Below are 13,640 nucleotides of genomic sequence, written 5' to 3'. Positions count from 1 at the left end.
CGTTGAGCATTGCCAGCATATCAATGTGCAGGGGCGTCCATGATGATGTCAGCGTTGTGAGACCATGCCTGACCTCTGACTGCCTGCGGTAACAGAAAATGTTTGTGCTGTCGCCTGTCATGAAACGTGTGGGAATTTTAAATTTGATACAAATGAGATTTGATACCTGGATCCTCTCAGTTGGTATGAGAGTTTGTTAGGTCAACTCTTCCCATTAACTCCAGTAAAAGTAGTAACTCAGAAATTGCTTGTCTGAAGAGCACATGATCTTAGAGACCAGACCAGGCCACATACTGTACCACAAATGCTTCATACAGACAAGGACACACAAATATTCATGCAGTGTATACAGTCATTACTTCCTAAACCACAGAGCCACCATCTATATCACAGAGCCACCAGGTGTGCAACAGCCTCACACTGGCTCATGCCATTTGTATAACACTTTTTCCCTGGGCTCCACTGAGCTGAACATGAACTTATGATTGTCCTTACACAAAAAATGACATATCTTTTGCATTTTTAGTATAATTTTTTTTTTTTTTTAGAAGTTTTGGTAGCCTATTTTAGTATTTTTACCACACAAGAAGAAAGCCATCTTCTATAATGTATCAAACTAGCAACTACAGACTGTTAGGTGGACAGACAGAAAGAGAACAGATGGATTCAATACCTTAGCGTACTGTAGTAGAAGATGTTCTCCAAGAGTGAGAAAAATCAGAAACTGAGTTGCATGCTCTAACAGTAAACAGATCCAAAGCTTCCAATCCCGCCACTGAAGACAGAAGCTGAAATGCCTCTGGGCTGAGCTTCCTTGCATGATCCAACAGTAGTGAATGATTTAACTGGTCTTCCAACACATTGCTTTCTACTGGAGGTAAATGCCCATTAACTGAAAGTTTAAAGAAATGGCTAACTTCCTTAATTATATGGTTATTCTACAAAGAAGATACAGTCTTGTGCTGTCTTATTTCTTTATATATCTCAGTACTGCAGTGCAGTTGGTCACCACCTGTAGAAAACCTTGAACAAGACATTCGTTCAGCATAGTGAGTCACAGATGTACCACCATTTTTTATTTTTATATTCTCAAGTATGCAACTGACATCCTATGGCACCTGTTCTACCAGGCTTGTTATGTCTTGCCTGGAAGTCCTCAGTCCTATCCTACACAAGATCTTCACTTCCTTTTTGTAATTATGTCATTCTCTACCTTCTCTTAAGAAGGCCTTAATGTCTATTTGCTTATCTTTCATTCACCAGCTTCGTCCCATTAGGCTAGTTGCCTCATTTCAGGGGAGACTTGAGGTGGTATTTATACTAGGAATGAGGGAAACTTCCATTACTCTTTTCAATAGGAGCCGTGCAATCTTTACAGCCACCTACGCTACCATTAACTCAGGTAGATGGAGCCTCGATTTAACGTCTTATCCAAAGGATGATAGAGCCCAACCCCCTACCCCCACCTTATACTGCAGTGTAGTGTCAACAATTCATCTACCTTATTTCTTTAATGGTAGTAGGAAATTAGTTTTAAAGTCTGGGGAATCATTATGTGAAGTACTTCTTTCTTTTAGTAATGTTAATCTTGTTCAGTAAGAGGTGGTCTGTTCTAGTATAGTATGACCATGTAATGTAGTATCAGGAAAGTAAGGCACATTCTTCTCTCAAGAATCTATAAGCCACTGAAAAAGTGACAATTCCTCCAGCTTTCTGGATCTGTTTGTTTGATATTTTTACCAAAAGACTTTACTGGAAATATGTGGATCTTACTGAGTTATAAATTCAGATTTTAAGCTGCGTAAAGTAGAATTATATTCAATAGGATGTAATAATGAGTCACGTATAACCATGGCTTCTTTGTTTCACATAGACATTGATTTGAGTATCACATGGGTACCTCAAACAGATTTTCAGATCATTATGCTAAATTCTGATCAAAGATGAGTTTATTATTTATTTTTGTTCCTACGTTTCTACAGTGGCAGTCTATCCTTAGCGAAACCCATCTATCTACAGTGAAAAACAATGTCCTTCCGTCCAAATTCATTTTACTAAAGCAATTAACATCAAAAATATCTGGATTGCCTAACAAAAAAAGTAAATACAATGTTTATCCCATGCTATGCCCAGAGGCAATGGTTTACAGGAACAGTAACCCATGCTTCATAATAGTTGGAACAAAGGCTTAGAAAGCACACAACTAAACAGCTACTGGCATCCTCACAGAAAATATTTAATTGTTTTAACAGGCAGAATTTAATTCCGAATACATTCCATGGGTATTATATATGCTTATTTAGCTAGACCTTGATACTATGCAATTCTGCATGAACATGCATTCCTATTAGAATTACCTTTGAATCAGTTTGAGTCATGTTCATATTTCCTGCTTTAACTCATAACCTTCTGCTGTCATAACAGAGTCTGCTGCTATGGAAGTTACTGTGATGTCACAGGAAGTGCATTACATCTTTATGAATGGGGAACTTAGCATAAATAGAGGAAGATATGAATAAAAAGCAAGAAAATGTTCAGTTATTGTACATGCTTCTACCATGAAAAAAAGTCATGAATTCATTTTCTGATTACCTGCTTAACTCATTTTAGGGTTATAGAGTAACAGCAATGTATCCCAGCACTCAAAGGGCAACAAGCAGAGAAAGAAATCCTAGATAGGATGCCAGTCTATGGCAAGATGCATACATGACTGACCATGCATAAACAGCATGCACACCTACATTCCTTAGAATGTGGGAGGAAATGGAAGCACAAGGTGAACACACGAACACACACACATGAACACACACACACACATACACAACGTGCAAGCTCCCAAAGGAACATCAGTCAAGAAATGAACAGGAGAAAAAGTTCTATAAACCAGCAGTGCTAATGTCTGTGCCACTGTACTGCTCTATTAAAAAAGTAGTAGTAGAATATACCTGATAAAGCTGCCTGAAGGGCTTCAACCACTATTCAGTTCTAGCAGTACAGTATATCTGTATGCCTCTAACAGGAATAAGAACCAGAACGTTAACCAAAAATGTTAATAAAAATACTGGAAATATCAACAACAGACATCATTAAGAGGATGCATGAAAACAGTGGAAAATTATTTCATTTCAAAGGTAAAATGCTCAGTTAAAAATGGCAGAAGAAAAGAATCCTAGTGTTATAGCATAATCATAACCAAGTGGTTGAGTGAGGAAAGCAGAACAGAAGAATTATGCCTATAATGTCAGCCTGTTTAAACTCCGTGCCACAGATAATCTAGTTTAATACACAGGATTACTAAAATCGGCAAATTTCTGACCATTTACCACAGAAATTCCCATCACATACTGTTCATTCTCACTGTCAGACATACTGCACAATGTACTACTAGAATTAAACAGCATTTTAATCCTTTTAAACGGGTCTATATTACCAAAGTGAAACTCCTTTTGAGCGAATACCAAAACACCGACACGAATTGCACGAACTGTGAGAATACCAAACGCACTAAACCGGGAAATTTTAAATCTCAAACTGTCATAGTCGGCCAACCCCACCACTCACTACATACTACCTACCCAAACAAAATAAATAAACCACATACATACACTAACCAAACCCTACTTCTAACCCTAAAGTAAAGCACCAAAACCCTACTTCTAACCCTACACTAAATACCACATACACAACTATCTATGCACTATCCTTAACCCCTCCCTAACCTAAGGTCCGTAACTACCGCACATTTTCCCTACGAAAATATAAACAAACAAAATAAATAATCCACATACATACATTTACCAAAACCCAACTCTTAACCCTACACTAAATCTTACGCACATAAACTATCTATGCACTATCCTTAAACCCTCCCTAGCCCTAAGGTCCGTAACCTTCGCACACATCCCCTTCCAAACAAAATAAATAATCCACATACATACATTTACCAAAACCCTACTCCTAACCCTACACTAAATCTTACATACATTAACTATCTATGCACTTACCTTAACCCGCACCCTAACCCTAAGGTCCGTGACTATCGCACACTTACCTTATGGAGCTATACCACAGACGGGCCAACCATGGTAATTTGACATTTCCAAATTTGCGGTTTTGGACGTTCGCTGTAATGCCAGTTCACGCAATACGTCTCAACATTTACGGATTCGCTTAAACGGACTTTCGCTCTCGTAATAGGGAACCTTTTAAACACTTTTACCACAAGAACTTGATTATTTTGCCTCCTCTCTCTCTATTTAATTGGGCATTATGTATTGAGAGGGAGTGTGTATGACATTTGATGTGAATATAAGGTCAGCTTGTGAGGTATAAGTATCATACTAACTTGGCCAAGGGTTACTGACAGGTATCCCTTACACTTCAGTAACATGTCAGCATTTGTGACTCCTCTTGGATTATATGACTTTTACGGTCACTGGAAGAAAGAATGCTCCAGCAACTTTCTAGAGGTTGGAAAGCTACATATTAGCAGGATCAGGTGATTATATCCTTGCTTATCTGAATGATATTGCAGGTATGCCAGTTGGCATAATGATTAAGGTCTTCTTCCCCCAAGCGCAAGGTCCAAGGTTCGATCCTGTCCTCTGAACAATGCCAGTTTGGAGTTTGCATACTCTCCCTGTGTCTCTGAGGGGCTTCTCCCACTTCCAAAAACATGCTGTGTGTTTCCATCTCAAATTCAGGTATGAATAGGCAATTGCATTGGGCATCTACTGTGGTGCTCGTATTCTCAAGACTGAAAATCACAGATGACAGACTGTGCACCATGGTTAGCCACTCAATATTGTAAAAATATGGCACTAGATGATCTGGCCATGTTGATTAAAGGGCACCAAAATGACCACGGGTATTTGTTGATGATAAATGGGTTGAGGACCCAGTCTACTACGATTTACACCAAGGACCCATGCTAATGGTGGGGGTTGTATGTGCCCCTATTGGCCACTGTGTGTCCACCATAAAGCCCAGCAGCCCTTGGTCAATAAGCTACTTGCTAGCCAGTGACTAGTTACCCAGCTTGCATTTCCCAGGATAGCTCTGTTGAGAAAGATGGATGTAAAACCAATCAAAACTTGAAAGTGGATGACATGAAGGTAAGAAGGTGTTTGGAGGAGGCTGAACATCTTATGTATCCAGGAGACAAGGTAGAAGGGGACTGTAGCAAAGCCACTTAGGTTTAAGATCCAGAATCTACTACTCAGGAAGAGGACAGGATAGAAATAGTGAGGTGAGGGAGAGGCTTCAAAAGACAGTGAGAGATGTCATCAGAATTAGTGACAGATTCATGGCAATTAGACTCCAATGTTGAAAGAGCAGTATTCATAACCTCAGCTATGCCCCACAGCAGGTTTGTGACAGTGAGGAAAACAGTGCATTCATACAGCAGTTGCTGGGTGTTGATAATGGCTGACGTGAATGTTCATATCAGGACAGACAGAATAAGATACGTGGTGGGGCAACAGGAATAAAGAAGGAGAGGATATTTTGGAAAATGGCTTGATGGCAGCCAACACATGGTCTCAGAAAGAGAGACAGTCACAAGGTCACATATAAGAAGATTCAGACTTCACCCAGCAGAGGAAATACTTCATGGATAATTCTTTTCTAGGTTACCTGATCACAGCCACCATTCCACAAATTCCTGCTTCATCCCTCAGTTATGTACATGTCATCCTTATGCTTCTTCATCTTCATCTTCACACTTCAGCAGAGTCAGTTTCTCCACTGCCAAGAAACACCTTGACTACCTTCTTGTAATAGGAAATGGTTTACACCTAACATTTTTGAGAAAAGATGCAAAAACACTGCCCTGATTCTTATCCCATTCTTTTCCTCTTGACAGGTCATGGCCCCTCAGCGTGGAACTATCTTCTAGTGGTACTTATTTTCAGGTCCAGCAACTTCCAAAATGATGCCAAGTATTGACCACTCTTTCTTCTGCTCACTTTTTCCAAAAAGATGAAGATTAATGATGTGGGACAACTATGTATACACTTACATTCTTTTCACAAGGGTCCAACAAGGCTTTCCAACTTGACTAGTGGATCCTTTCTTCGGTTTTGTGCTTTACTACACCATATTTCAAAATATGTCTGCTGACCTATTTACTTGTGCCATGCTTGCAAATCTGACCAAGATATCTGATGTGGCAGATCAAGTCCTGCTATCACATAAGGGGTGTGATTTAAACGTTATCGATGGTCCACTGATGTGGTTCCACACATACCTAACTGAGAGAGTCTGCAGAATTAAAATAAAGGCCTTAAGCACTACCCAAGGTTGTGCAATCGAGTTCACATCTTAAGTCCCTTCCTTCTTCAATATTTAATAATAATATAATCTCTAAGATTGCACTTTTTTATGCAAATGGCCTTGTCCATAATATTACTACCCTCCCTGCTGACTGTACGTATGCTAACCAAGTGCTTTGGAGGCAGTCTAATGTGCACCTTCTGTACATCATATTAATTCATGCATTCATTCATCCATGCATTTATTCATTCATTCATTCATTTACATATACTTTATCATATTTTGGGGTCAGAGGGAAGCTGTAGCCTTTTCCGGCAGTCATAGATTCATAGGTAAGAAGTAGGCTAGCTGCTCTTGCTGGACATTTTATGCCTAGCCAATTTGCCTTTCATGGATGAGAATCAAACCCTGTACCTTGTCTTTGGGAAGTAAACAACATAACCATTTTGCCAAACCTCAACCCTCTCATTACCCAGTCAACAGGCTAAAGGCACAGTACAAATCCTGGATGGAAAGATAGTCCATTGTAGTTTTACATGCAAACAACACCAAGATGATATGACCTAAGGCAGCTCAGACAACCTTGCTCCACTTCTGCTTGCCCATGGCATCTCATTCCCTGAAACTGTTCAAACCTTAAATATCAGAGCACTCGTCTTGAGCATCTACTCTCATTTAGATGTTGTCTGGCTTAATGCACAGTCACAAGCATCATCTTACTCATGTCAAAATACAAACAGTTTTTGAGGCCTAAAGCCAAAGAGGCTTTTGAATATGGGTTCTTCTTTGCCAGAAAGAACAGCCGTTGATATTTTTTTGTCATTGCAATACTGACAGCCTGCACAAACACAACACAGCCTGAGGTCAATGCCAAAACATGTGGCTCCTGCTTTGGAATGGAGATTTCACCTTCTTTACTCTTGCCTGACCCACCTATCAGAACCAGTTTAGGTGAAAGCTCAGTCATGTCTTTAGAAGCCATATGTGGGATGCTCCTCTTATAACTATGAGAGAACAGCCAGGTGACAAGATATATACTTACCCGAATTAGGGGTGACAGATGACAAGATGAGTTCTTACTTGTAGAGAGAGCAAACAGACATGAGTGAAACTGACCCTACATCTTCACCGAGTATTGCTTCATTGATATAATTAATCACATAGCTGACTGGTGGAAAAAATGTTCCATTCTAAGAATTATGTAGTAAAAAGCCCTCTTTAAGAGGAACCTAGATGACTGAATGAGAAATAGGAAATACACCCCTGGGTTCCCACCTGTGCCCGTGTTGGACAGGGGAAACAGGTGCTGACTTTGTGGGAACAAAAGCCAACAGCCTAGTATCATCCGATGAACCTATGAACCTATAACAAATATATAAGTTGACAGCACAGCCATTTATTCATCATTACACAGATTATATTGCTTAATATCTTGGCTGCAATGCTTTAAGGGCTTGCTGTGACTATACAACATTTTTACTGTACAGTATGTGACTGCATTGTACCATGTGTGCTATATGTAATTTACGTATTAAGTTGTGGCTGAAAAAGATCCTTGGAAATAGGAAATAAGCATCTACATGAAATTTTTCCAGTTATCCAGTTTTGTTTAGGACTAAGCTTGATGGAGCACTGAACCAGTTCACTGGCCTACCTTAAGGTCTAGGCAGGTGACTAATTTACTTTGTTTCATAAATTAATCCAAATTTCAGAATCAAGTCAATGGTGTCATTACCAAAGTAGGGTGTTTCTGCTCTAACCTAGTGTTGCTCTTTTGACTTGTAATGCAACCATATAGTCTAATAATGAATACTGTATTTTGTACAGTACTTAGAGTAAAAATGGACACACAGAGGTCTTGCAAAACAGAACAAAGGCAGTCTGAGAGCACTGACACCAAGTTACCTTGCATGGTTGTTTTTATTCGCACTGTTTTGCCCGCTGCAGGCTGATCTTTTTCACTATCTGTGCCCCCCTTCTCCCTTCCTTCAGCTCCATCTCCAGATCGTTCAGGCTGTCCTGGGTCTAACGTTTGTGAAGAGAAAGGATGGCATCAGACATCAAACAAAGAGACAGACAACAGGAGAGAAAAACAAGAAAAGAAAACTAGAAAAGGAAAAAGTATGGCAACAGAATAACACAGCTGCACAGTGAAAAATAAAAAGAAACGACTGTGACTGCGATTAAAGGCATGTACTGATACTTGGTGTTCAGATTTATTTAAGGAAGATTCTACTCAAAACCACAATATTCTCTTGTGCTGATGGTCAACTTACCACATTTTCAGAATGCAGGAGTTCCCAGTAATAAGTACAATTTGCAAAATGGCTTACATTTCTCAAAGTAAGGTGTTCTCAGCCATCCTGTAAAGTGGTTTAATCTCCTAAAGTTTAGTAAACTCTAATAGTAAGTGGCTGAATCAAAAAGCCAGGTGAACAAGCAAGCCAGTTAAACCTATAACTATGCTTCCCCAGTCTTACTGTGTGACTTTCTGCTATGATGTTGTTTTCACTGGTCAACATTGCACAGGTAGCCTGTTCATAAGTTTACTCAGCAGATTACAATAACTTTTCTGCATTAAGACAGTGGTCACTTGGCCAACTTCTAGCAAATGGAATGCAGTGATCAAAGCAGAATATCTCACAGTTTTGCTCTGACCACCTTTACTACCGGATAGATTCTCCAGTAGTGTTTTGTAGACATTTAAGAGAGTGACTACTAATTTGCACATAATACCCAGCATTCTCAACTCCAAATACTGAAACACAGAATACTGACTACAATGAGAAATTCTGATGAAAATGAAGTACTCTCTCTCTTAAATCACACACACACACACACACACACACAAACAATCTAAATTTTAATGATATAATTTCATTAGATTCACTAGTTTCCTCTCTGTCCCAGTTCGTGGAATTTTTTGGAAAACACTAGGGTTGGAATTTGTAGAAAAGTGTGCAACAAGGAAACTCAGGCTGCACACACAAGTCACGATAAGCTAGTCTGCTATTAAGCGAATCAGAATCATACACACTCAGTGTAGTGATGCATCTGTTTAATTCATTTATTCTCACTAGCTGTAGGATACCATAATTCCATCTGCCTAAAATCATGGTTGGGTTTTGGAGCATCTTGTATATAATTTAAGTTAAAGAAATTTAAATAAGTGAACAGCAAAAAAGTATTCTAAACAATGATAGCAGTTAATGCATTCATAGTCTTTATATCAATATTCTAATATATTTTAATATAGAAACATCCAGACTGATGTTTTTCTCTTAAAATTTCAAAATAACTTTTCATATCTTAGAAACAGTATAACCTACACATATATGCCTGTAGAACGTCTGTTTGAGAAATGTGAGCTTTTATGTGATGCAATCAGATTCTTACTGTTTACCTACTGAAATATTTACAGCAATGTGAAAACTACACCTATCACAATAATTAGCAGTGTCAGTAACACTCACTGGGTATAGTTAGAAATGTTTAACCATTTTCTTTAAACACTGCAATCTGGTATTTTTTTACTAGTTAAATGGAATATGGCTCAATCTGTATCTTAAATACATGTTTGATGAAAAATTATACACCTCAGAAGCATATCTGTCCACATTCTGTTCTATATTGAATCCTAGTGGTTAGTAGCGTGAAGAAGTGCAAAGCATTTATGAATGTACCCCTTATCTCTGAAACTGTAGAACTGACTGTGCATATCAATGACAATTTTCTCTGACATTATGCTATAGTCTGTAAGTCACTTGGGTTTGGAAATATTAATGTATATATAGAAATATTGCATATCTGCATAATTAACTTGTTCAGAACTTGTTGTAAGTATTAAATAAGCTACTAATTACTACAGCACTCAACCTTCCTCATTACCTAGAGGAAAACAGTTTTAGTACTTACTTTCCTCACTTGCTTGGAGAAAAACAGCTCTTGTACTCACTTTCCTCACTTATCTAGAGGAAAATAGTTTTTTATTCAGGCATGCCCAAGGGTCAGCTCCCAGTGTTCTCTCCTGTCTATCTGATGAATCTGGGCATCTTGGGGCAATGTAGAAATTGCCTCATGTACACAGACAACCCTCTCCTCCTACCACCCAACACTTGAACCTGTGAGAGAAGCACTTATCTAGCCAAACTGGAGGTAAAACTCTCTCCAACCAAGACTGAACTTGACAGTCAAGAGGAGAAGGTAAACACTTGCACCACATCACACTCATCACATAGTCTCACTAAATCTACACCACCAAAATCCACACATAGAAACACAAAAACATTCGCAGAGGCTCTCAATAATAATCTGCTCAAGCAACAGAGACCTCCAAAGCAGAAATGCAAGCAACCTCCACCACTCCCCAACACAACTCAAATGATGCATAGCCCGCAGACTCAGTGTGCCACTCAACCACAGCCAATAAGGCAAAACAACATACTCAACACACTAGTCATAGGTGACTCTATAGTCAGGCACACTGATGTTCCACTCACCAGGCTAAACAAGGAGAAAGTTACTGTCAGCTGCCTATCAGGTGCCAAGATTGTCAGCTGCCTGTCAGGTGCCAAGATCTGCCACATAACCCACACACTCAGGTCACTTCAGAACAAGTACAAACATGACTCCGTCATTGCCCATGTTGGTGTGAACGACCTGAGACGTACCTCCCTGGACTACATGAAAAGAGACATGGAAGAGCTCTCCAATCTTGTAGCCCAGGCAGATATGACCCTAGCCCTGAGTAGAATTCTGCCATCACCCAGAATGATACCGCAGTACAAGGACAAAATGATTGACTTCAATAATCAGCTAAGTTTCTGATGTCATTCTAAAGGGATCCAGTATCTGTCTGCCTGGGATGACATGGTCGACAGACCATGATTCTTTGCCAGAGATGGCCTGCACCTGTCACCCCTGGGATTCCGGATACTGGCTAAGGTTCTTGCCGCCCCTATAGTGCCTTTTTTAGGCAAGGTTCAAATGACAAATTCACCACCGTAACAGGAACAGGCAAGCAGAAACTGAGGGTGATGCTACTCAATGCTAGAAGTCTAAATCTCAAAATGCACTCACTCAAGGCACACCTTAAAATGGAGAACATCGATACTTGTGCAGTGACTGAGACATGGATCAAGGCTCCAGAGAGCACCCCTGCACTACCAGGCTATAACTCATACCACACTTTTCGGCCATGTAACCTGGACTGGAACACAAAAGGCGGAGATGTGTCCATATTCATTAAGGATATCCACACCTTCAGGCTAGTTGCTCAGCATAATGCACCCGAGGTTATCCAAGTGCAACTAACTCTGGGCAAAACTGCAATCCAAATTGTAGCTTGCTACAGATCCCCCACCATGCCCCAAGATTCCCACTCCTCTTTTCTTGATGTATTGGAAAATATTAGGGTTCAACCAAACACCCTAATAATGGGAGATTTCAACTACCCCACCATTAACTGGGAAAACTACTCATGTACCAACTCCTTCGCTCAACGCTTTCTGGAATTCATAAACTCCAATGCCCTGGATCAACTTATCCACGTCCCCACCAGGGGTAACAATATCCTAGACCTAGTCATTACCAGCATGAGTGACCGATGTTCCACACCTGAAGTCAACGCCTCAATGGTCCGATCTGACCACAAGCTAATCACCCTAGATATCCACATCCTGCCCCCACCCCCATTAAGGAAACCACGGTAAAAAATTTCTCTATAGCCAACTTCATGCTTCTTAAGACAGAAGTGGTGAACTTCATGACACCCATGCAGATGGAGAAAACAGTTACGACTACTGAATCCTACACAACTGCACTTTATAAGCACTTACACGAGTGCATGGATCGTGATATCCCAAACAGAACCAAGACGCGATCCTCCAAAAAAAGGAAGCCAATCTGGTGGTCCCCTGCCATAAACAAACTGTAGAACAGAAGGAAGAAACTGTTGCAAAAGAGAGTAAAATCCCATGAGTGGAGGAGCTCCCTGGTCAGCCTCAGTAAGAAACTGCGATCCCTGATAAAATCCTCCAAAGCTAGTTACGAAAACAAAATTGCCACTGATTCTAAAGACAACCACAAAGCATTCTATAGCTATGTCAAGAATCTCAATGGCAACACTCAGATCTGCTCTGAGTTACAGAACAATGGCACTAAATATACAGACCCAACTGATATTGCCAACATCCTGGCAGATAGGTACAGTGCTAACTTTACCCCCCTCTCACCCCCTAAAGGGCCCATCTCTATACAGGAAGAATGCAAAGTTCCTGTAATCATGGCTGCACAGGTAAAAACCACACTCTCCAAAGCCAAGAACACAGCATCCACGGGACCAGACAACATCCCAGGCTATGATCTACATGAACTACAGAACGAACTGACACCCCACCTAAGTACCATGTTCAATCATAGCCTCACCTCAGGCTTTGTGCCCGCTGAATGGCGCACAGCGATGGTTATCCCACTCCACAAGGGGAGAGCCACCACGGACCCTGGGAACTTTGAAGCAGTCACCAAAGCCGTAGATGAGGGTAAGGTGGTTCACACAGCCTATCTAGATCTTGCCAAGGCTTTCGATACCATCCCCCACTATGGAATTATAGGTAAAGTTACTAAACTAGGTATAAATCCCTATGTCACACAAGATGGGTTGCCAACTGGCTCACTGACAGAACCCACACTGTGAAAGTAGCAGACTCCAAATCTGACTTCAGACCAGTGACAAGTGGAGTATCACAGGTTTCAGTCCTGGGTCCTCTCCTGTTTGGTATCTACTTCTCTAAAGTACAGGCTAACACAGAAGGTCTTTGGCTAATGAAGTTCGCAGATGACTGCAAACTAAGAGCCATAACTGAAACTCCTAACGATGTGGACATCCTACAAAAGGGCCTCACTGAGACAGATGCCTGATGTCAAACCCGTGGCCTCAAGCTCAATGCCAAAAAGTGCATTGTCATCCCCTTTGGTAAAAACTGTACCCATGAACTACAACATAGGCGGTAGTATACTTAACACTGAAAGTGTGATAAGAGACCTTGGGACACTGATGGACAGTAGTCTCTCCTTTGATAATCACATTGCCACAGTAGTCGGGAAATCCTTCTACGTGGCACACCTCATCACAAAAGGTTTCTCATCCAGAAAAAAAGAGGTCATTGTTCCCCTCTACTCATCACTCATTAGACCCATTATAGAGTGCAATGCCCCTTTTGGTATGTACCTCACAAGACATCTACAACAACTGGAAAGGCTGCAGAAATACCTCACAAAGAGGATTACTGGCCTCAAATAGATGCCCTACACAGACCGTCTCAAAAAACTCCAGCTTTACTCCGTCACATATCGCCTACTCAGAGGTG

At 40.5% G+C, this 13,640-nt stretch overlaps 1 protein-coding gene across 4 annotated transcripts in view; it reads right to left on the bottom strand.

Annotated features, from left to right (window-relative positions):
• ANK1 (ankyrin 1) overlaps nt 1–13,640 on the bottom strand; it is a 1,899,552-nt gene that overhangs the window by 79,078 nt on the left and 1,806,834 nt on the right. For 3 of the 4 annotated variants that reach the window (XM_044082990.1, XM_044082992.1, XM_044082994.1), the window contains one exon: nt 8,179–8,298. The exons of the other annotated variant lie outside the window; for it this stretch is intronic. In XM_044082990.1, coding sequence (XP_043938925.1) covers nt 8,194–8,298 — 105 coding nt within the window. In that variant the 3' untranslated portion in view covers nt 8,179–8,193. The remainder of the gene's footprint in view (nt 1–8,178; nt 8,299–13,640) is intronic. 4 annotated transcript variants of the gene reach the window in all.

Source organism: Protopterus annectens, chromosome 9.part0, assembly GCF_019279795.1.
Source record: "Protopterus annectens isolate FY-2018-M chromosome 9.part0, PAN1.0, whole genome shotgun sequence".
NCBI lineage: Eukaryota > Metazoa > Chordata > Ceratodontiformes > Protopteridae > Protopterus > Protopterus annectens.
The sequence above is the reverse complement of the archived record's forward strand: the minus strand, read 5'-3'. Positions and strand labels throughout refer to the sequence as shown.